This window comes from Juglans regia, chromosome 14 (genome assembly GCF_001411555.2).
Source record: "Juglans regia cultivar Chandler chromosome 14, Walnut 2.0, whole genome shotgun sequence".
NCBI lineage: Eukaryota > Viridiplantae > Streptophyta > Magnoliopsida > Fagales > Juglandaceae > Juglans > Juglans regia.
In genome coordinates this window covers 9,182,481-9,207,888 of record NC_049914.1, presented here as the reverse complement: position 1 = coordinate 9,207,888, position 25,408 = coordinate 9,182,481, and the positions used below count along the sequence as shown (strand labels likewise).

Genomic DNA, 25,408 nt, shown 5'->3' with positions numbered 1-25,408 from the left:
TAGTTATTACTTACTATATATCTTATTTGATATTCCAAATTATATATTCATTTATGTAATTCCTAGTCATGCATGCACCTTGTACTGTCTAATTCGCAAAGAAGCCGCGTACGTGCTTGGCGACAATGCTCAACTTTAAAGTCGAATATGTTAATGTTCAATGATCATGTTGTTTTACACGTTTGAGTGGCACACTAGTACTTGAGGATTCATGTTTTGGAGGCTAGCCGAAATCAATTCATCTTTTGTCATGCATGGTAAAATACCAAAAATAAAAAATACGACTTTAATTAGGATTCGAGAGGCATAATTTGACAAAGAGTTTGACTTTCATCCTGTTAAAATTTTAGGAATGGATAAAATTGTTCTAAATGAAAAATTAAATTGAGTTTTTTTGTCAAATTTCTAATCTTGTCTGTAACTTCCACGCCAATACATGCAGTCCCCAACACTGCAAAACCCTAATCTCTGTGCTCTTGCCATTTTATATTTGTATGGTTGGTAAACCATTCCAAGTCTGAGCTTGACATCTAGATATATAAAGAGTATCATACGTTGTGGTTGGTCATCTAGATGTAGACCCCAGCTTCCTTCTCGGACCGTGTATTTGAGACTCTAATTCTGAGCTTTAGACCAGGCTCGGTCAGCGGGGAGAGAGAGTAGAGACCTGGCTGCGCAGCTTGTGGGGCGCCATAAAAGCTTTGGAGTCTACTTTCTTTCTGGGTCTTCCGTACTAACTATATATCAACAACCTCCTTCTACTTCATATTCGATTGATCTCTCGTGTATGGCATAGCAATATATCTCCCACTTAACTTATTCTCTGTGTTAGCACCATAATTTACAATATTTATTGCTCTCGGTGTCTTCCACCTTCAAAGCCCGCCATGACTTTCGAACCTTCAGATCAGGAGCAGCCAAAACTACGCTTTCTCGGCTAAAAAGGTAGTCGATGTTGTTAATGTTACTTCTTTGTGTTTCTTGAATTCATGGAACAAAAAGGTGAAGTAGTTAGTTTTAAGTATAAAACAAGGAACCTCTATCTTCTTTGCCGCATAGTTTTTAGTTTCTGAACATTTATTAGCTTTTTTCTGATATGCGATTTGGACTATCACTCATACCTTTATAGTTGCTCGACTCTTTAACTGCTGTTCGGATTTGATGGAGTTTGACAAAGCTTAAGTTTTCTTAATTGACATGCATGATATGTTAATCCGTTTTTTTCTTAAGACATCTGAGTTTTACAGTTTATGTTTGAACCTTTTCTATGTTCTACTTCACAAACGTAATTATCATGTTGCTTTTGGTCAATTTCTTATTCGATCGATTATCTCTAGGTGTCAGTATGTGTTTGTCGAGCATCAGAAAGTAGAGTTGCCTAATACAAACAAAGACTTAACAAAAAGAAAATAGTAAGAAGAAATTAGGACCATGAAAATTTAGAAGCTTATTTGCACGACTATTTTGGCCCTTGTGGTGGTGGAGCTAGCAGGAATTTCCTAGTTGTTTCTAGCTTACATGGTATTTGATCTTTTATCCTTATGAAGACTAGGGCCTAGGAATTGAGGATCCTTTGAGGTATAAGTTCTCTTTCTTTCATGTTTTTAGGTATGAGTTTTCGATATTATGGACTACATGAGAAAAACACTTGTGCCTGGCTATTACATATTTGGTGAAGTACTGAGCTTTCTATATTGTTTAATGGCGTTTTTATCACATGTCAGGTTTCTGCAAGACAGTTGTCCTCGCTAGTGGCTGAAAAAGTGGGGTTCAGACTTTAAAGGACCACTTTGTCTTAGACATGGGAAGGCACTTGGAGCGAACAAACTCTGGCGTTCAGTTTGAGGGAAGTCATCCAGGGTGCATGTGGGGTATACTCCATATCCTTGACTACCACCATTGGCATAATGCGAAAAAGATGCGTCCACGCAAAAAGCACAGAGGATTAGGAAGACATGCCAGTTGTAAGTAATCTCGATTTGCCTCGGGATATCTGCCTCTTGTCCCTACTTTTTGCTGCTAGAATGGGCCATGGTTCATTTCGATCTTATCATCTCCACCAAAGTAGCATGGAATTTGCATACTTCTTCTTTATCTGCTTTTGCAGCACCTATCAAGAAATAAAGGATTTCTTAAGTAAAAAATCAAGTGAAATTTCTAATCAGTTGGGGAAGGTCTATAGGATGTTTAAGGTTTATACTAAGTTGTTTGCTGACTGACGGTACAGAAAGACCACAGTAACTGATGTATATGGACTTACATGAATTAGAAACCACATGAAGCAGAAAATCTAGCCATTTTTTTATTAAAAAGGGAAAAACTATAGCTGAAAAGATTGGCTTAAATCTTGTGCTTGCGTGCTTTTGCAATCTAGGTGCTGCTTGCAAGTAGAAAATGTTTATTAATGTATCTCCATCATCTATAATTAAATAATTCGTGCAAACTTTGAATCCAAGATTTCAAAAATTGTTAGTGCTGAACTGTTCAACTGCTTGAAGTTTCTATAATGACATCAGATATATGTTAGGCCAAATTAGTTAGACGTAGCATTGAATAAAACTATAATCAAAACTTTGTTCTGATGGATTGAAGCAGAGGGTAACTAAATATGTGAGTATCCGTTGGATGCTTCGACTGAATGATATTTGGAAACTGGGGATGCTTTGTTTTGGTACAAAAGATGCTTTTCATATTACGTAGGTTTGGAAAATACTTTGCTTTCAATGCCATATGACTAACTGCACATGCTGTATGTTTATATCCTAGCCTTCTGCTAAAGCTGTTATCTAGCTTATTTCAGATCCCCTGTTTCCTCTAGTTCTTGTGTGCCCTTCTAGATATGTTCCATAGGTGTACTGATCTAGCCGAGATATGTCATTAACCATTTGCTAATGAGCTTATTTTCTGAAGAAGTTTGTTACCGAGGTCCTTCTAACCTCAAAGAATGTGAGTAATAAGATCAGTTTGGTTCGAGAGTCACAAAAGAAAACTAAGTCAGTGGGTTATCTTTCACTTGGTAGTTTCCCTCTTAATTATACACATAATGTTGTGTGTTTGTGCCATCCCCCATTTGATATATGCCTGACAAGTTTTATTTCTTATCTATAGGCAAAACTAATGAACAAGCGACTTTAAAGAAACGAGATATTGGAGTGCAAGAATTTATGGATTCTGAAGGAGAACCCTTGTTGGTAAGTTAATGACATTAGTAAATTACCACAGAATATGATGGTTGCAAATTGTGATCTGAAAGATTGGTAACTTCGTGTAAATTTGTCATGAAGACTAGTTAATTTCATATGTGCCAACTGTTTCTGTTGCATGGGTGAAACATAAACTGACAGTACCCTGTTTGAAATACTACATCAGGTTGAACAGCATGATACGGAAAGTAGTCCTGCAAAGACCAACAGAAGATCAGGCAAAGCTCATATAAAAGAATCAATTGCTAAAGATATGCCTAAGCAAAGCCACAGATACTGGAATTTGAGCTATGCTGCACGAACATGGTTTTGGCGAATCATTCCAATTCATCATTTAGAGCATGCAGACAATTATCTTGGTGAAATGCATACTGTTGGGGCAAATCCAATCATTCCCCTTGAAAAAAGTGCCAACACTTCTGCTTCTACCGGATTGCAGACTTCTCTTTCAGTGACCCCCGAGGAACAGGATATAGACCATAAAAAGTTTGGAGTGTGGGATAGTATGAATGATGTCAACTACTTGAGGCATAATAAGTCTGTTGGGAAGCATGCAGTTTTTCCTAAAAAATGTGATGAAGGATCAGAAGATTTTGTAGACCACAATCTCGGGGAATCTAACCAGCTCAATATAGAAGTTCCTAATAACCAGTTTAAGGAGTGTTCCGATGTTCTGGAGATTTTTAAGATACACAAGGAATCTTTTCTAAAGATTCTCCAGGACACAAACGTTGGTATGAAGCACTTCCACAGTCTGCAGAATTCCAAAAACAAAGCAAGGTTAACAAAGTCAGGATCATTTCCTCTAGCCAATTCATCAAGCAAAAAGTATATCAATACTAGAACACTTGAACACAAGCAAAATGAAAGCTGGTCCTTCCCAAAAGGAGAAAAGATGCTTTCTTCCTCTCTAATATCAGAATCTGATTCATCCGTATCTCAGAGGTCAATGCCTTCTATGGCTGACAATAATACAGTAGGCAGTGCCATGAGACAAGAAACAAATTCTTCTTCTCCGGATTCATCCCAGGGATTAATCCATCAGGGTTGGAATCAACAGGTTATTAATCGTTTCAAAGAAATTAAGCAGAAAATATGGCATGCGCTCAAGGAAAACAGAAAAGAAAGTAGCCACACGTCTATGGAAGCACTCATTGAAAGGGAACCCTCTGGAAAAGAGATCTCTGGAACGTCAAAGATTTCCATGTCCCAAGATGGTACAGACAACCCTGGAAGTTTTCATGAGGGTAATGGTTCCGATTATGATCCCAGCAGGGGAAGACTAGGCTACATACAAAGAACATCGTCTCTAAACGAGTCTCTGGATAGATACACTGAGTTGTTTGAGCGCACTTTTGGTCAAGGTGCCAAGTGGCATCACTCTAAGAGCCTAAAATTGACAAATGAAGGTAAGGTTCCATCAAGTGGGTTTGCTTCAAAGTCCTTCAAAAGGAGACTCTCTCTGCCTGATCTTGATTACTTTTGCTCCTTTCTAAATGATCCATCTAGAGATTCTCTAAGTTCAGTAATGCCAATAAGGACAGCTGGGGATTGCTGTACAATAGTTGAAAAAAATAATCATTGTGAACCAAAGTCATTCAGCACTCTAGTTGAAGAACAAACACCTGAACCAATACATGCTGCTCTAGAGACTGAATTTCAGAAAGATATGATAACTGGAAATGACAGCAGTTGGAATGTTTTATCTTCAGCTGATTTGACAGTGGAAAGAAATCATGAGGGAAATGCTAAGACGGGCAACCTTAGTGACTTAACAGTTGGGAAAGGTAGTCTTCAACCGGATCAGATTTTTGGTTTGACAATGAACCACAGCAGAGAGCTTGTAGGTTTTTCTACAGAGATAGCAGAACCAGATCCAGTTTCTGATCTTCAAACTCGCTTTCCAGATGATCTAAACAACCTTGCAGAGTTTCCAATATATGAAGGTACTCGTACTTACCTCTATGCAGTTATCTAAAGCTCAAGAAATTTCTTGCTTAATATAATGGCATTGAAAATATAACTCCTAATTTCTTAAAGTTTTAATTGATATTTGTGCATCGCCCAGCACCAGGGCTTTGCCCGTTGTCTTTTCTTGTTGATATGATTCGTATGTTGTAGTAAACTTGATGATTTTCTGGAGGCTCAAATTACATGTGATAGAGGATTGAAATTGATTGTTTTGGCTAAATTGTATCAGGTCCGGCGTCAAGTTCTATGGACATTCAAATGGATGATCCAGATGCTTCTGTTGACCAACAAATCATGTCCAACGCATATTCTTTACCTGTGGTTTGCAGCATAGTAACTCCTGAGCCAACAGAAGAAACAAATATGAATACTGAGGATCAAACCCTGCACTTTAAATTGGATGAATCGAATGAATCTGACTTCAACTATGTGAGAGTTGTTCTTGAGCTGTCGGGCTTCATCAAGAATGAGAACCTTGGGACATGGCACTCACTAGACCAACCATTGAGTCCCTTATTGTTCAAGGAATTGGAGGCTTTCTTGCACCCTGAACTCGAGGATTATGAAGAGGACGTTGATGGAAGTTGTGATCACCAGATCCTATTTTATTTAATCAATGATACACTTGTTGAGATATATGAGAGATCATTCACCTACTTCCCGAGGGCCTTCACCTTTAACCGACACATCCGTCCAATGCCTAGGGGGCACCATCTTCTGGAGGAGGTATGGGCAAAGATTAGCTTGTACCTGAGCTTGAGACCAGAGCTGGACCAGTCATTGGAAGATGTTTTGGCTCGAGATTTGGCAAAGGGTGATGGTTGGATGAACCTCCAATTTGATAATGAGTGTGTGGCGCTTGAGCTAGAGGATTTGATTCTTGAAGAATTATTAAATGAACTTGTATGCTCTTGAGATTCTTGAGCCACATCAAGGTCATTCATTGTTTAAGCCTGCTGCTTCCCTGTACCTAAAATTTTGTTTGCAGTGCATTGTATATACCTCTATTCTTCCAGCATTACAAGATTTCATTTTTTTTTTACCATTGTAGCAATAGGGAAAGGCAGACATTCAGTTTTTTGAAATTCATGTAGGCATAGTTGTTTGGATAAAGGTATGGCTTCAGTAGTAGTGAAACTCTTATGTATAATCTGTGTAATTACATACAAATGTAATGTGAGTTATATTAGCCACCCCCCCACACCCTAAAAAAAAAAGATGTTTGCAAGTGTTCTTCACTCAGTCCATTGATCTCTGTGTTGTACTGAAAGAAATGTAAAGGGATTCATGGTGAATTGCAAAAAATGGCTTCAAGCTTACATGCTAGTCAGAGCTACTGATGTTGCTGGATGATTCTGTTGAGGTGGAGCTGAGTAAAATATAAGGCTTGTTTGTCTGCTAAGATGGTGGCTGCCTACTAAAGCTTGAGTGTTAACAAGTGCTTATAGCATGTTGTATCTAGGCAATTAACCTCAACAATATTTGGCTGACATTAAAAAAAAAACTATTGACATTTGGATTTGGTTCCTTTACATTTGCTTTCCTTTTTACTTGGAAAAAGGCAACATGTTATTTGTTAAAGCTTTTGTATCCCAACAACAGTTTATTTCTGTTACCACATATCAGTCCCATATGGGTTATAGAAGAATATAAACCCCATATGTTCCAACATATCCTCCCCATATATCATATATCAATTGTATATTGAAGAAATGCGCATAATAATAAATATGTAAATTGTTCAATATTTGCTCTTATTTTATTATCTGAAAAAAAAAATACAAATACTCCTCAAATTATTACTCAATTTGCAATTACCCGTCTAAAATATTAATTTTCGCAATCACCTTCCATTTTCCCAAGAAATTTTGTCCTACCCGTACAAAAACGTGAAGTTAATGTTATTTATACGACGTCGGGTAACCTGTAACCATGCATATAAAAAGAGCTGGGAAAAATAGGGAAGGGAAAAGGAAACCAAGGAGAAAACGAGTCGAAGCGCGAGAGGGTCTGGGCTTTACAGTTGTTGAGAAGAAGCGGGAAAATGGAGTAATCTAAACTAAAAGACAACTCTTTTGGATCATTTGAGGTAAGGTTTGTTACCAGTGAAAGCGAAACAGCAGAACACATGGGAACCAATTGCTTATCTTGGGTTTCCCAGCTGCCAGACGGTGGGTTTAAGGTTTTAGACACATTAGTTTTCATTTTTTCCTAATTCTAAAGCCCTGAATCTTTGTATTATTACTTCTCTTGCGTTGGTTACGGGAATCTGAAATGAAAGATATCTAATTGATGCTGATGTGTTGATTTTATTGCCAATATATACTTGTTCATCTATAATGGGTATCTATTTCCTTTCCTAATGCTTTGGTTATATTATAGCATTCAAATAGCCGGTTTTCAGTTTAATTTTCTATAAAGTTCTGAACTGAGAGCTGCATGTACCGATCGGCTTCCCGCACAGAGGTCTTGCTTTGTCTCCGTGGTTTTACTTCGTCTTCGTCACCATGGGCAATATTATCCCGTAGTTCCGCTCCTTGGCTAGGGCATTTTGTACATCCCATCGGCTTCATCTTAACTGGTCGTGCTTCGACATGTCTCCTTGGGCGCTCCCGTGGTTCAGCTCGCCCACGAGTAAAGGGCGGCTCAATGTGAATTGAGCCTAAGACAAAAATTTAAAATGAGGCCGTTAGATTGTAACATGACATCACCTACTATCATTTAATTTTTTTTTATAAGTAATAATTTATTCAAAGAAATAGGCATAAACCCAAGTACACGTATACAAAGGAAACACTTACAACTTAAACAAACGAAAAGAAACTGACACCAAAAAACTGAAACAGGTGCAGAAAATTATCTTCCATTACAAAAGCTTTAACCCAAGAACTCAAAGTACTGGAGAAAAAATTCCTAAGATCTTCCAATGATCGTTCTTTATATTCGAAGCATCTCTCATTTCTTTCAAGCCATATGCACCACATAAGACAATGAGGTATCATCTTCCAAACTCTCACCGCCTTCACATAGCCCTTCAAACCCTTCCACCCTACCAATAAATCCACCACTTCTCTTAGCATTACCCAATGTAATCCTGTCCAACTCAAAACCTCATTTCACAAGAATCTTGTCACTTCGCATTGAAGAAAAAGGTGATTTACAGAGTCTCCTACCCTTTTACACATGACACACCAATCAACAATAAACAGACCTCTCCTTCTAAGATTATCAGTAGTCAATACTTTGTCCAAAGATGCCACCAACAGAAGAAAAAAAAAAAAAAAAACTTTAGAGGGAACTTTCACTTTCCATATACTTTTCCAATGAAAAACACAACTACTATGACTTGACAAAATTCTGTAATAAGTTGAGACTAACAACTTGACATTTCCAGCAGGAATACACACCATGCTATCCTCTCTTTCAAGCACCAACTTTGAACTGTAGAGTTTAACCAGCAGAGCCTTAACTTCATCCACTTCCCAGTCATTAACGTCCCTTTTAAAAATGATATTCCATTCAACCTTGTTATTACGGCAGTAAGAATCATAAATAGATGCATTATGATCCCTAGAAATTCTGAAAATGGTAGAAAAAACCAATTTGAGAGCAGTATCCCCACACCACAAATCATTGCAAAAGAGAATGCTCTTACCATCTCCCACCTTTAATCTGAAATTTTTAGAGAAGGAATCACATCCTTTTCTAATAAATTTCCACAAACTAACCCCATAAGCACCACTAGCTCCTTTAGTACACCAACCTCCCCCACAAACTTTCATATTTCACTTCTATCACATTTTTCCACAGGGCTTTACTCTCCAAATGATATCTCCAAAGCCATTTCCCAAGAAAAACTCTATTAAAAACCCTTAAATCTTTAATTGCTAAACCACCACGATCCGGTGGTTGACAAACTTTCTTCCAACTAACCAAGTGAAACTTCTTTTCCTCACCATTGCCTCCTCATAAGAATTTTTTTTTTTTTTTATATAAGTAAATCCCCATAAGAAATTTCGAAATAAACTTCCAATCCTCTTTTCAATTCTTGCCGGAAGAGGAAAAATAGAAAGGAAATAGGTGGACAGGTTGGACAAAGTACTTTTAATAAGAGTTAGTCTTTCCCCCTTAGACAAGTAGATCCTCTTCCAACCAGCTAACCTCCTTTCAATTTTTTCAACCACCCCATCTCATATGTTAACAGTTTTAAAGAGGCTCCCAAAGGAAGCCCAAGATACATCAAAGGCAAAGAAGAGATTTTGCACCCCCAGTAAATTAGCCAAGTCTGATAAATTATGAACATCACCCACAGGAACAATTTCAGACTTCGACAAATTAACTCTTAACCCCGAAGTAGCTTCGAAACACAACAAAAGTGCTCTTAAAGCACGAAAATAATCCGAATAAGGCTCACTAAAAATCAAGGTGTCGTCAGCAAATAACAAATGAGAGATCTTTAAACTATTCCTAGTCTCATTACCCACCACAAAATTGGACAGCAGATTACCTTCCACAACCCTCTCAATCATTCTACTCATAGCTTCCATAACCATAACAAAAAGAAATGGAGAAATGAGATTGCCTTACCTCAAACCGCGAGAACTACAAAAGAAACCAGTCGGTTCACCATTCACCAAAATAGAAAATTTTGAAGTCGAAACACAATGCTTAATCCACGAGCACCATTTAACACCAAAACCAAATCTCCTCAATAAATAAACAAGAAAATCCCAGCTTACATTATCGCAAGCCTTTTCCATATCCAATTTAATAAGAATACCAGTTTTCTCCACCTTCAACCTACTCTCCAAACATTCATTAGCAATTGAAACAGAATCTAAAATCTACCTTCCTCTCACAAAAGCATTTTGAGATAGTGAAATTATTCCCTCCATCACCCTACTCAAATGATTTGCCAGCACCTTAGAGATAATTTTATAAATGCCATTCACCAGACTAATAGGCCTAAGGTCTCTTATCTCGACAGCCCATGCCTTCTTCAGAATAAGAGCAATGAAAGTAGCATTCAAGCTCTTCTCAAACCTTATATACGAATGAAACTCAGCAAACACCTTCATGATATCATCTTTAACAACATTCCAGCAATCTTGAAAAAAAGCCAAAATGAACTCATTCGGACCTGGAGCCTTATCATTGTCCATACCCTTTACCACATCTAGAATTTCTTCTTCTTCAAACTCTCTTTCCAACCACACAGCATCCAACTGCTCTATAGAGTTAAAAGCAAGGCTGTCCAGTTTTGGTCTCCAAGAAAAAATTTCTGAAAACAGCTGCTCATAAAAATTCACAATGTGGGCCTTAACATCTTCTTGATCCGTAATCAACATGTCCCCATCATGAAGGACCTCAATCGCATTATATCTTCTATGAGAGTTTGCAATTTGATGAAAAAATTTGAAACACCTATCCCCCTCCTTCAGCCACAACACCCTTGATTTTTGCTTTCATGAAATCTCTTCCATCAAGGTTAAATTTTCCAATTCAGAAACCACCCCTAATTTTATGGTTCTATCATCTTCTGATAACAACCCTTGCACCTCCTTCTCTTCCAAAGATTGCATCTCCTCCATAAGCCGCTTCCTCTTGGTATCCAACACCCAAACTCTTCTTTATTCCATCTCATCAAGTCTTTCTTAAGATATTTCAACTTTCTAGCCAAAACAAAACTAGGTGTGCCAGTAACATTATAGGAATTCCACCAACATCTAACATTTTTCCCAAAACCTTCAACCTTAAGTCACATGTTCTCAAATTTAAAATAACTTCTACTCACAATTCCTCCACAATCCAACATAATGGGAAAGTGATCGGAGCACAGTCTCAACAAAATTTTCTGCGTCAAACCAGAAAAGTGTGCTTCCCAAAAAGATGAGACCAAAAACCTATCCAACCTAGAAGATCTGCCATTAGACCAAGAACAATCTCCTACCACCAAAGGCAAATCTATCATATTTAAATAAAAAATTAAATATGGAAAAGTAGCCATAGCACTTGAAAAATATGAATCCCTCGACATCTCATTAGGAAACAGACTAAGATTAAAATCTCCTCCAAAACACCAAGGTAAATTCCACCAACTACAAACACCCGACATTTCATCCCATAAATTAATCCTCCTACTATCCACATTTGGGCCATAAACCCCAGCAAACGCCCATTCAAACTGATCCTCAAGATTCTTAAAATGACAAGCCACCAAGAATTCTCCCACAAAGTGTTCCACCAGCTCCACCGCCCTCTTATTCCACAAAATTATGATACCACCCGAGGCCCCATTAGAGACCAGCTCTACCCAAGCCGCACTTTAACAATTCCACAAACTCTGAACTATGGCTTTATTCACAAATTTCAGCTTGGTTTCTTGAAGGCAGATAACATCGACCTTCCATAGACGCAATCAAAATTTCACTCTTAAACGCTTCCTATAATCATTTAAACCCCGAACATTCCAAGAAATGATTTTGGGTTTCATAACAAACCAGTAACGGCCCTTTCCTTACCTTTTTGCCTCCAAACACTCACATCCTTAGACTTTTAGGTGATCGAACACTCCAACCTTTTAAGTTCCCTCTCCTTTTTTGTAGCAGATTTGGCCAAAGCTGGTTGACCCGCTTCTATAGCAATTAGAAGAGCTCTGAACTGTTCATCATAACCATTACAAGATATCTCCACAACATCTCTTATCTCTTCAACCTTCTTCAGAACCCAATCAAAAGAGTTACAAGGTCATTCAAGGCCTGGATTCAAATAACTCAAAGGGACATGATTTACATCCTCATTAGATTCTAAAATCTCTCCTGACTCACACGAAACCGAGTCTTCCCCTCCGCCCAACACCAACTGTAGTTCAAAATTATTGAGAAGAGTGCAGGGCACCACTTCCACAGAAGAAACTGACCCTTTGACCCCTTCACAAGACAACGTATCAACTGCCCCCACAAACTGAACTGGACTTAATCCCAAAAATTCTACCAATTGCACTCCATCCTCCAGCCCCTGCAAGGGCAAACACAACGACGGGATACAGCTAAAAGACCCCCCACCTCCATCGACCCCTTCTGTGAAGACACAGACAAAATCGAACCCAAGTCCTCCCTGGGCTGAGCATACACCATCTTCGCAGCAAAAAAATACCCCGTCGACTTGCACCTCACCGAAGACTTTTTCTGTGATGATGGACCAGGACACTGATCATCGCAATCCACCGTAGCCAAAGGAGGAAGCCCAGAGGCTATCGGGTGACTGCATTCTTTGATCCCAACTCCCGTCGCACTGTTCATCGCCGTAGAACTCGCCACCAGAATGGTCCCCGACCTTGTCTGAGGTGGTGGACCAGACTTCTATACAGGGGAAGCCACCGTAGCAGAAGGGCGAAGCCTAGTCTCATTATGCTGATAAACAACCTCAGTGGTCTTTCCACTTGGGCCTCTATTTGGCCCAACCAACTTGCTCCCAGAAGGCTTATCTGACTTAGGCCCACATTTCACATTACCCAAGTCCATCAAGAGACTCAAACCCTCATCTACTGAAAATAATAAGGAGCCGATTTTATCTTTCCAACCCATTAATTATGCCCGTATGTGCTAGAGGGACCCCTCAACTTCCCCCACTTTTTTCCACATCTCAGAACTCCAACCGAGATTTTGCATGATCGGGTCGGTCAAAAGTGTGCCTTTTCAGGTCGGGTCGAGTGAACAGTCCTACCATTGGACCACAAATCAATAAAACCAAACTTCATTAAAAAGGTTATATAAAACTATTAGGCATATATTCAATCTGTTACACCAAGGACTAACTTCCGTGTTTTTCTTTCCTCACTACAATCATGGCCTCCAAAAAACCCAGTCCCACCATCAACCCCACAATCATCTCCTCTGCATCTCATTTTATTACTCAAAAGCTTTCCATTGACAATTATCTTTTATGGAAAGCTCAAATTCTTCTATTTCTCAAAGGTCATCAATTAGAAGGCTACATTGATGAATCTACTCCCCCTCCTCCCTCCACTGTTAATGGTCTCTCAAACCCAGAATACACCACATGACGTCTACAAGATCAATTAATCATCTCTGTCATAAATTCTTCCCTTACCGACACTGTCCTCTCCAAAGTCATAGATTGCACCACCTCTCGCCAAGTCTGGGACACTATCCATAACATGTTTTCAGATCAAACATTAGCCCACATCACGAAAACCCATTTCCAATTAGCCACTCTCAAGAAAGATCCGAAACTATCATCCAATACTTTTATCGAGCTTCGTCTCTCTCAAACTCTCTCGGTGCTACTGGCAAATCTCTCTCCTTCTGAATTTATCACCTATCTCCTTGTTGGTCTAGGAACTGATTTTGAGTCCCTCGTTGCCTCCATAACCACACGACTTGATCCTCTCACACCTTCTTAGGGTTATAGTTATTTGCTTAACCATGAGTCACGGTTGGCTCATCAGTCCGAAAGTCTTCTTTTTGGTAGTCCCCTTCAAGCTCATACAACCATCACCAAGCCACCAGTCTCTTTCTCCAATCAAAGTCACGATCGTGGTCCTCGTTATGGTCGAGGCACAGGCCATGCCTCTTTCTCAAATAAAAATCATTTTTCCCACCCACCTTCCTCTAGACCCGTGTGTCAAGTTTGTCACAAAAATTTAATGCAACTTACTTTTACTGATAAAAAAAAAATTGTCACAAAATTGGTCACATTGCGTTATCATGCTATAACCGATTTAATCAAACGTACCAAGCACCTTCTTCATCCTCTCCTACTACAAATTACACATCTCTCCCAACTTCTTCCACCAATCCCAATCCCTGGTTTCCATACACAACAGCTACAAATCACTTCATAGCAGATTTCTCTAATCTCAATTTAGAATCTGCTCCATATCATGGCACTGACCTTGTTAGCATTGGGGATGGCTCGTCTCTTCCCATTTCAAATACTGGCACTACTCATATTTTTACTCCTAATGGCAAATTTCTTCTTCGCAAACTTTTACATGTTCATCAAATTACTCGCAATCTTTTATCTGTTCGTCAATTTTGTTTAGATAATTTTGTTTATTTTGAATTTCACTCTTCTGGCTTTTTTATAAAGGATCTACAAACTTGGGCCATGCTCCTCCAAGGTCCCGTTAGGAATGGCCTCTACGAGCTTCCCACTAATGCCGAACTTACATCTTCCCACTCGACTGTTGCTTTTATCAATGAAAGGACTTCTTCCAACATATGGCATTCTCGTCTTGGACACCCCTCTCCCCGAACCACTTCTTTCACCATTCGTCAATTTCAACTTCCTCTTACAACCACCATTGCACCCTCACCATGCTCTGCGTGTGCTCAAGCCAAGTCCCATGTGCTTCCTCATCCACCATCCATCACCTTCCCGGTCTAATAAAATTTTTCAATTATTGTTTCTTGATGTCTAGGGACTTGCGCCTGTGTTGTCCTATTATAGTCATAGATTTTATTTTTTTCCCCATTGTAAATGACTTTACAAAATATATTTAGTTTTGTCCTCATGCAAAATTTGATGTATCATCTACATTTCTGGCATTTTTACATTATGTTAGTAACACATTTTCTTCCAATGTTGTCTCAATTCAAACAGGCTGGGGTGGTAAATTTCATCATCTACCCTCAATTCTTAAATCCTTTGGAATTACTTATCGCATTGCCTGTCCTTACTCACATACTCAAAATGACAACGTCGAACGACATCATCGTTATATTGTTGAAAATGGTCTTTCTCTTCTATCTCATGTCTCAATTCCCACCAAATACTAGAAAAAGGCTTTTCAAACAGCTGTTTTTCTCATCAATCGAATGCCTACACCAATCCTTCAACATCAATCCCCATTTCAAACATTGTTTGGTCATTCTCCCGACTACACCTTTTTGCCTAATTTTGGATCTGCCTGTTAGCCTAATCTCCGTCCATTTAATCATCACAAAATAGGTTTTCGTTCTCAATTATGTGTTTCCATGGGATATACTCCTGACCACAAAGGGTATAATTGTCAACATATTCCTACTAGGCGGATTTATATTTCAGATGATGTGCAATTTGATGAGACCCAATTTCCGTTCCAGTCTCAACCCACATCTTCACTAAGCTCACCTCCCTCTCGGCCCCATTCCTTTCCCATTTCACGAGTTCCTGCTGGGCCTCCTTCCTCTACTTCTCAAACAAATCAGACTCCCTTAAACCCATCCTCCCTCAGCCCACCTACCTTCTCTTCACCCCAGCCCCCTTCATTAAACCTATTTCCCGATAATTCCCCTCCTGCAAATAACCCTAACCCTTCATCTTCATCCTTTGCGCAATCTTTATGTCCAACCCTCCCTGAGTCTTCCTTCCTTCCTTCCTTCCTCTCGTAATATTCTCGTCCACCCCATGATAACCCGCTCAAAATCTCTCATCCATTGTCCCGTCCAAGACTCCAATGGTACTGTCCCATGGCCTCCCCCAAAAACTGCCCTTTCCCACACTATCTCAGCCTCATCCCCCATCCCTGAGGAACCCTCCTCCTACATCGAAGCCAGCAAATTCCCTAAGTGGCACACCACCATGAATGTGGAATTTTAGGCCCTTCTTCAGAATAAAACTTGGGACCTTGTCCCTGCTTCTTCTCAACTCAATGTCTTAGGATCCAAATGGGTCCTTAAGACGAAACGGCATGCAGATGGTTCTCTTGAGCGGCACAAGGCACGCCTGGTTGCCGAGGGTTTCCATCAACAAGCCGGTATCGATTACACAGAGACTTTTAGTCCTGTTATAAAACCTGTGACCATCCGTCTTCTCATCTCCCTTGTTGTGCAAAATCGATGGCCTCTCTACCAACTTGATGTTCAGAATGCATTCCTACACGGGACCTGGAAGAGGACGTCTACATGCAACAACCTCCTGGGTTTGTAAACTTTGACTTTCCTATTCATGTTTGTAAATTGCGTAAATCAATCTATGGTCTTAAAAAAGCCCCTAGGAGTTGGTTTTCTAAGCTGAGTATAAAATTGTTAGCCTTAGGGTTTCAGAGTTCAAAATCAAATTCATCTCTTTTTATTTACTCCACTGCCAATACTTCATTTTTTCTCTTAATATATGTCGATATCGTGGTCACTAGTTCACACTCTACACTCATTCTTGATCTAATTAATGCTTTGAGAACATCTTTTCCCGTTAAGGATCTTGGTGCATTGCATTATTTTCTAAGCATAGAAGTCCTCCATACTGCCACTGGATTGTTTGTCTCAGCATAAATATATCAATGATTTATTGTCTCGCACCAACATGCATCAATCGAAACCCGTATCCACACCCATGGAAGCAAGTTAGTGCATAAAAATTTTCCTAATTATACACACATTAGCATTTGATTAGGAAACAGCTAATCATAAGAAATAAAAAAGAATGCATAAAGAAAATGCCATGATATATTTACTAGCATCTAATATTAATACCAGCAACATATATATAGAGACCAATAGTACAGATAGGAAAGAGAATAAGATAATCAGTTCAGATATGCTTGTCCAACCAACATATGGTAAGAGATTTCAAGAGATTGCTAAGAGATTTTTATAGTTTAATCATGGAATGTAATTTGTATGAATTAGAAAGTGGGAACTTGTCATCAAATATGAGGATTTTATAACACTAATTAAGTAACCCTATAAGATAAAATATTTCTGGTCAAATTCCATGCGATCTATTTCACAAAGATAAGAGGATAGAATAATGTTGTGAGGCACTTTCGTTCATAAGCTTCCAAAGAAAATTAAAGGTTGGTTACCCAAAACAAGAAAGCAAGCTATATTTGGGTCCAATTGTATATATCACAGACTCATTGTAATTTGGAATCAACCTACTTTTATCTGAATGATTTAGATCATGGGATGAGTGTCAAGTGGAGTGGAGTTTATGAATTTCACTCATCCATATTGTGTTTTCTTATAAGAGATCTATTAAATAAAAGAGTTCAACAGGTGTATAATCTTGATATGACAAAGCATCTATAATATGAAAGCTCGTCTCGACTCGTTTTTATTTTACTATTTTCTAATCATAACTATGCTGTTTTAAAAATAGTATTTATCATCATACCCGCTTATCGGTATTAGATGATTGATTAACGAGTGGAAAATAAGGCAAAAATTTTCAGAAAACATGGAGACGTTTGGATTCGAAGATGATTTGAGATGAGCTGAGATGGATTGTGAATAGTAATGAGATGAGTTGTGAATAGTAGTGAGATTTATGAGTTAAAGTTGCTGAATAGTAGTGAGATGAGTTGAGATGAGCTGAGATGAGCTGAGATGAGTTGAGATGAGCTGAGATCACTTACGAATCCAAACGAGTCCTTAATATTCACCCTATAGAATAATGAGAGGATGATAAATGAATGGAAGATGAATAAATTGTAAACATTTATAATCTCTAAAAATTTTGGCAGTAATTCCCATAGCAAACATGTCAATGGCATTTGTAGTCACTCTACAAAGACTTGAGACTCTAAATGGTGCTTAACCTGATCATAATCTAGTCCTATCCCTTAATCCATAAAAAAAAAAAAAAAGGAATAAGGAAAAACAGGCACCACAATAACAACATGAGTAGTAGTGCATGGGGGTTCAACATTGAGAATAAAAATGCATTTCTCGTAGATGCCATAAGTATTATTATTATTAAACAACAACTTTATAGAAAGTTGAAATGGAGGGAACTTGGTTGCTGAAAATCATCATCAATAAAGTAACTTTTTCCTATTGGGATTATTCTCAGATTGCATAATGTCAATACAAAGAGAGTGTATAAACAGTAGCCTCCTCCTTTTACAGTGGGAGCATCATCAACTCTAGTCAAAAACATTTGAGTTAACGATAAAGACACGAGTGTAAGCTCATTAGAAGGAATACCAATCCCCCAGCCAATCATATGTAATTTGAACAATTACATATTGACATATAATTCCCCTTTTAGGAATAATGAGCATCCATCTTTCTTTATCAAACATATATCTATCCTGTTGTTCAAAACCAAGAAAAAAAAAGATGACATATAATTAGTGATTTGTCCATTATTTTAGCATTTGCAATCAACTATACTGCTCATATTCTAATCCACTGCACTTAACTCCATAATGTCAGTGAAATTATCTAGAGCTTTTTAAAGATAGAAATTAATGATTTAGATGCCATGGTTTTGGAATAGCTAGTGAGGGTAGCAAACAATCCCATGTTTTTCTTATAAAATGTGGATAGTGTCCTTCACCTCATACCGGGAACTTTTCAAGATCCATCATTAACGAAATATGCTTTGTTTTGAATTTTCCAGTCAAAATAAAGTCTTCATGTACATGTCTATCATAATCTACACAAGTATAATCCTATGTCATTATATTTGTTTCAGTATAAATAACTCTATAATATACAAAATAAACATTAGATATTTAGGATATCAACATGCTATCATTTTTTAATTGGTGGGTGCATGGTGGCTATTTTCTACAAAAATAAAAAATAAATAAATAAATAAAAATTGCAATCCTATTATTGTGTAGCTCACTGAATCTTTGTCCAATTTTGGGGTGTAATTTATGAAGTCATAGTCAACCTTGGAAAATGGAAGCACTTAATGTTGCCTTCAAACTCTAAATATTGAGATCTAGGGAGAAGTAGGCTGATCAGGTATCTGCCCAAATCCATACTTGTCTTCCAATTGTGGTTTGAGGGGGAGAGTGCAATCTTGCACCTGTCCTCTTCCTTCACCTTCTTTTTCTCATTTTACTGGTTTTATGTCTCTCCTAGAAGGTAATAAACTACAAGGTTGGGGGGTAGTACTAGAATGATGACTGGATGGACAACAATGGCAGCAATAACACTTGTTCCCATTAATTACATTAATAGTTCCGGTGAGATCCTCCTCATTGCATAGTCAACAAGAGCATCAGAACTATGGATTTTTAACAAGCCACTGAAATTCAGGTTATAAATATTGAAAGTATATACTTGCATTTTATCATATGCAATTAAAATTATACATACATAAATGGTATACAGAGATAAGATAGGAGCATCTGTTGCAAAGCATAGAGCTTAAGGCTGTGATGAGTGAAGGAGATTGCTGGACCTGGTATGTGCATATATATAATCAGGCAACGTAATGATGAACCTGAGAGAGCTTTCATGAATGGGCAGATCAAGTTTGTGAAGAGGGAAGGCAACGGGGTTGCACATATATTATAAAAATTTGCTTTATCCTAGAATGAATTTCAATGTTGGACTGAGGAGAGTGCTGAGTAAATTGTGAATAAGGTTATCTGAGGAAAACTTTGTAATGTGACATCATGAATGGAAGTTCATTATCGTATTCAACAAAAAACAAAATCAAAATCTGAATTATATATATATAGTCATATATATTAAGCTGGTGCATGTGTTTAACAGATTTCCATGGAAATTAAGCATAGAAATCTATTTACTAGACAGGCCAGTAGCAATAGTCCGTTTTATACTCAATATAATATATATACTCCTATATATGAGTACACCAACAGCAAAAAATCTGACACTAGCTGTTTGTGAAAAGAAAAAGGATCACTCCCTTCTTACATAAAGGCATTATACTCTCAAGTTCAAGAAGTCAAAGACCAAACTTTGTTTCTAATAGAAGCGGCCATTGGTCTTTTTCAGCTATTAAAATGCTTTTTAATATACTGGCAGAAGCAAGTCAGAACTACAGACAATGCTTTCACGGATATTATATGAAATAAAGTCTTCATGATTTATGTATAAAGGATTGGAATGGACAGTTGGTAATACAACACCCAGATATCGACAGCGATATATATATATATATATATATATGTAATCACAAAAACATGTGCCTTCCAATCCTTACCTATTTGAAACATACAGTCTGTACAGACTTTGGAATTATGTATAACCCCTTTAATGTTGAGGGAGAGGAAGAGGATAAGGCCTTTCCGAGAGGTGGTCCTATTGGATTAAAATCCATTTTGTCCAACATGTTTGCTGTGTTGGTCAGCTTGTAATTTATCTGCTAGTTCAGGATGATTAAAGCAAGGAATGAGCATGTAATACACAGAGGAAAGCTTGGCCCAATCAGAAGCAGACAGAGTGCAAATGAATCCAGGCCAGCCTTTGGTGGAAGACAACCAATATGCAGGATATGTTACTGCCCTGAATATCATGGAAGAGCAATCTTCCATTGGTTTATCGAAGCAACAAAGACGTCCATGAGTGAAATCAGGGAAACTAAGGCAGAAAACTAGATATAGGAAAATCCTCGAGGGCAAAGGTAGATTTCGAGAGTGAAGTGAAGCTTATAAGTAATGTTCATCATCGGAATCTGATCCATCTTCTTGGGTGTTGTAGCAAAGGACCAGAACAACTTCTTGTCTATGAATACATGGCAAACAGTAGTCTGGATAAGTTCTTATTTGGTAACTTTCAGCTCAACTCTTTGATCTTTAGAAACCTTGAAACCGTGTTTGAATTTCTTAAAACTTAATCTAGACGCTGTTAATTATGGGATACAGGGGAAAGACGAGGATCTCTCAACCTAGTCCTGATTCACTTATACAGAACACATTTCCAGGAAGGCACAGCTTAGAGATGAAATGCAGTACAGAAGGCTAAGGAAACCATTTTCGACGAAATCTGTTTTGTATATTAACAAAGTTATATTATGTTTTCATTTCTTTCACTTTATTTCCTGCTGATTCTAGAGCAAGTGAAGGTAGACTGTGTGCATATTATTGTTAGGTTAAAATAGATCATGAGTAGCTCGAGAGAGATGGACAGTTTTTGGAAGGATAATAAATGTATAATAAAGATGAGATCAACTAAGGAAGGATCAGGAAGCAGTTTTAAAAAAAAGAAAAGCGAAAAATCCCCAGTAAATAAATGAAAAAGATTGGATAAAAGGGGAAATCTTGTAAAATGAAAAACTCTCTCCAAATTCCAACCCTTTTAACTTTTGTGCAGAAAACATGTGCTCATTTCGTTCTCAATGTTGAGTGTTCGAACTTCAAATGTTCTCGACAGCTCAACCTAAATGGGAAAGAAGTTTCATGTCTTAGTCAGCCAAAGTAGTTGTTGAGTCACCATCATGGACCTCAAGTGCAACACAATGCCAGCAACAGTGCCTCATTCCACTTCAGGGGCCCACTAGCTAGCTAGGCTATACAATAAATTAGCTTTCGGCCTTTCCCCCCTCAATACGATAGGAAAAAATAGTGAGTTATTTGGGAGTGTTATATCCAAACTCATGATCACTATCTCTAGGTAGCTATGATTGTAACTCTCATATATGTATATGTGTGTATATATATATATATATATATATATATAATTGGTACATGCATGCATGCACCAATTGCAATTAATTAATGGTCCCAACCAACCACCAGGTGTGAAAGGCAGATATACGTCCGAGCTGGTGTTTTTCTTTAATCCCCCCTCCCCCTTCTTTTATAATGTTTATAATTGTGGCGTTTATGATATTGTTGTAAGCCAAACTGTTTGACAGATCACCCTATTAACTTCCTCAATAGCACTTCACCAAACACATCATCTTCACAAAGACCACTTCACTCCATACTCACTCCAACTTCACAAAGACCAAGCAGAAGTAATACAAATGAAAGAAATCTTGTAGACACGATCCTGGCGTGCATCAGGCGAATTTTCAAGAAAAAAGAAGAAGAAGAAGAAGACATGCCATATATATAAGCGTTCACATTCGTTTGTTCTTATTGTTCTAGAAGTATATGTAAGTGTCAATCCAGCTTTTATACATGGAAGACAAACAATAAAAAAGAAAAAGGAAGTGGATTCTAGCTTTAAAGCAGAGGCAGTCTTCAATCCAGTTTTCGTTTACTTGTTTTCAGATCGAAGTGTCTGGTTTTGAGCCTAGGATTCCAAAGAATTCATTTAAAATCTTTTCCCCTCTCACTGTGTTTGTAGACAGAAACATAAAAATATACAAATTCAACCAACATTAAAACAAATTTCAAACACACTTACCTATTTTTCCAAACTCACGGCAGGATGTGCTGGGGCTGCTGCGACGAAGTGGTGCTGCTGCGACGGACTGCTGTTGCTGCGACGGGCTGCTGCTGCTACGGGCTATACACTGCCGCTGCAATGAAATCCAAATGCAAAGTGAAATAGGATGCCACTTTTCCAAGAAACAGAGCCTAACCAATAAATTATTAATAAACCAGGTGAAAAATGAGTTTTCTGATCCATACAAGCAATCTGATTATCATGAAAAATTAATCATAAACCAATTAGAGAATCCAAAAAAAAAAAGCAAAATAAAAGCTAATACACGCAAAGGGGGTCACGATTTGGTTAGATTAGATGGGTAGGTGAGGAGGAGGGACCTTGAGTTGGGCCTCGGCTGCATTAAGGCGCCTCCATCTCTGAGCAGCTTCAATGGCTTCTCTTTGCCTTGAGTGGTGCGGCGTCGACGATAAACAACTGGAATGGCTTTTGTGCGAAGGAAACAGACACTCTAGGGCAGAGATCTGGACCAAATGGCATGAGTGGCTTTCGTGTGAAGGAAACGGGCGAAGTGAACTCTATGATTTTGGGCTGGAAACAATGGCCACGACTTCAATAATGCACGACCGTGGAGGCAACGGAGCTTGGGTGTTGATCGAAAATGCTGGTCAAGATGTGCGGGGGTGGGTATCACAGAGGAGAGGGGGTACTCGGGGATGGGGAAGAACAGAGGAGTTCATTCAGAGGGAAAGTACTTCACGTTTCGGGGGGAAAATAACTTTGGCACCCCAAAGATCAATTGCGACGATTGTTTACCCGTCGCAGTTTATGTTTTTGTTTTTTTTTGCGGCAAAAATAATCGCCGCTGGTCACATAAAACTCGCTGCAATTGGGTGTCAATGTTATTTATTATTTTATTATTACTTTTTACTAATTTTTTATTATTATTCACTATTATTTAATATTCATATTATTATTTTAATATTAATTTTTACTAATTTTTTATTATTATTCACTACTATTTAATATTATATCATTATTTTATTATTATTATTATTCACAAAATATCTCAAAATATCTCATTATCTAAACGTAACCTTAAATCATGATACATGGATTTACTCTATGGGACGAAAACAAAATCGCTTCTAAAAGTTAGCAATTGTGATGATTTTATTTGCAGCAGAGAAAAAATCGTTGCAATTGATCCTTTTTCTTGAAGTGAATTGACTATGTTTGGTAGGGCTGAGCATCGACCACTTCAGAGTTAGAGGGCCCAACCTCTGACTCTGTCAAAGGTCGAATCCGACCTTCGACTCCGACTCCAAGATGTAGAGAATCCGCTCTACCTCCGACTCCGACTTGTCAGAGCAGAGTCTGAGAGGAGTCGGATTTTTTGAAAATTTTTTTTTTTTTTTAACTTCATATTTGACCCACTTTTAAAAAAAAAAATTTGTGGACTTTCAAATTTCAATTTTCTCAAAATTAGAATCTAAACTTATTAAACTTTTGATTATAATAAAAATACAACTAAATAAAACAAGTAACATACTAACATGCATTTAAAAATTAAAAATAAAAAGAAAGTCATATTTTTACATGTACTCCCATCATCCATGATTTCATATCCACATCCAACTAATCACTACAATAAACAAAGGCACCATATACAAAATGAAGATTTAAAAAAAAGGCACCGTATAGTTACTATAGTATACTGTTATAATTACTATGAATCTATTTTTAATTTTATATATTATATATATATGAAGATTCATAAAAAAATATATGATATATATTATTATATATGAATATTAAAAAAAAGGCACCGTATACGAAATGAAAATTCAAAAAATAGTATTACTATTTTATATATAATATACTATTACTATAATATACTATTAGTCTATTACTATACTTATAGTATAATTACTAATACTATAGTATCATACTATTAGTATGTTAGTGATTTAATATTATATATATATATTAAATCTCTAATCTCTTATACTTGATATATATATTAATATATATAAATATTAGTAATACACTGATCGTATTAGTATATTAGTATTAGTATTAGTTATACTAGTAGTGATATTAGTTATACTAATAGTCTATATTAGTATTAATATTAGTTATAGTAATACTATAGTGATTTAGTATAGGTATAATACTATAAGTTATAACTATAGTCTATATTAGTATTAGTATTAGTTATAGTGATTAGCATAACTATATATTAGTATTTGCTATAGTGATTTTAATTTATTATAATTATATAATACTATTAGTATAAATCACTATACTTACTATATCACTGATAGTATTAGTATACTTATACTAGTATATCACTATAGTTAATAGTATCATACAGTAATATAGTATTAATAATTAATATTATAGTGATTTATATAGTAATTTATATATAGACTCAAAGTGGATTACTAATAGTATTAGTATTAGACCATAAATCTAATTAATATACTAATGTATATTAGTATTACTAATATATTTATCAAAAGGAATATGTTGAGAATTTATTAAGGGCTTGTTTGGATTCGTAAGTCATTTAAGCTCATCTCAACTCATTTTAACTTATCTCAACTCATCTCACTACTATTCATTACTATTCAGCAACTTTAACTCACAAATTTCACTATTATTCACAACTCATCTCATTACTATTTATAATCCATCTCAACTCATCTCAGCTCATCTCAAGTCAAAATATATATTTAATACAATATATTGTTATATAAGATTTATATGAATAATACTTTAGTTATTATATATTAGTATTATATGTTATTCTAAATTTATAGATTAGTGTTTATCCATTAGTATTACATGTTGATGTTATTATGCATATTAGTGTTTATAGTATATTATATATACATTAGTATTACATATTATATTTATATATTAGTAATTTAGTGTTACAACTTACATGTATCATGGTAATAATATTGTAAATTGTAATAGTATGATATTTACATATAGTCATATACTAAACTATTATTATTTATTAGTCAATTTAGTCTATATATTATAGTATAAATATATTATTTAACTAGTATATTATTGAGTTTAACTAACTATATAAGATATAGTTGTATAAAATTTAAATGATTAATATATAGAAAAACACATATTTTAATAAAATATGTATAAAATCGGAGGCGG

At 36.8% G+C, this 25,408-nt stretch overlaps 1 protein-coding gene and 1 long non-coding RNA gene across 5 annotated transcripts; one reads left to right on the top strand and one right to left on the bottom strand.

The window, feature by feature from the left end:
- The first annotated feature begins 529 nt into the window (after positions 1-529).
- LOC108992982 lies at positions 530-6,803 on the top strand. Of its 2 annotated transcripts, none has more exons than XM_035685334.1 (5): positions 530-945; positions 1,725-1,964; positions 3,109-3,191; positions 3,370-5,149; positions 5,404-6,803. In XM_035685334.1, the coding sequence occupies exons 2-5, from the start codon at positions 1,802-1,804 to the stop codon at positions 6,087-6,089; spliced, it is 2,712 nt and encodes a 903-aa protein (XP_035541227.1). In that variant the 5' UTR covers positions 530-945; positions 1,725-1,801; the 3' UTR covers positions 6,090-6,803. The 2 variants fall into 2 exon arrangements, with proteins under 2 accessions (XP_035541227.1, XP_018823266.1); XM_018967721.2 differs by lacking the exon at positions 530-945 and adding an exon at positions 1,500-1,578.
- LOC108992984 lies at positions 1,954-22,962 on the bottom strand. 3 transcript variants are annotated; one of them, XR_001996419.2, is made up of 5 exons: positions 22,603-22,962; positions 22,241-22,355; positions 7,620-7,836; positions 3,218-3,397; positions 1,954-2,110 (listed from the first exon to the last, which is right to left on the bottom strand). It is a non-coding gene; the product is annotated as an uncharacterized LOC108992984 (long non-coding RNA). The 3 variants fall into 3 exon arrangements; XR_004798316.1 differs by having other exon boundaries at positions 3,348-3,397; XR_004798315.1 differs by lacking the exons at positions 1,954-2,110; positions 3,218-3,397 and having other exon boundaries at positions 7,006-7,836.
- Positions 22,963-25,408: the final 2,446 nt, after the last annotated feature.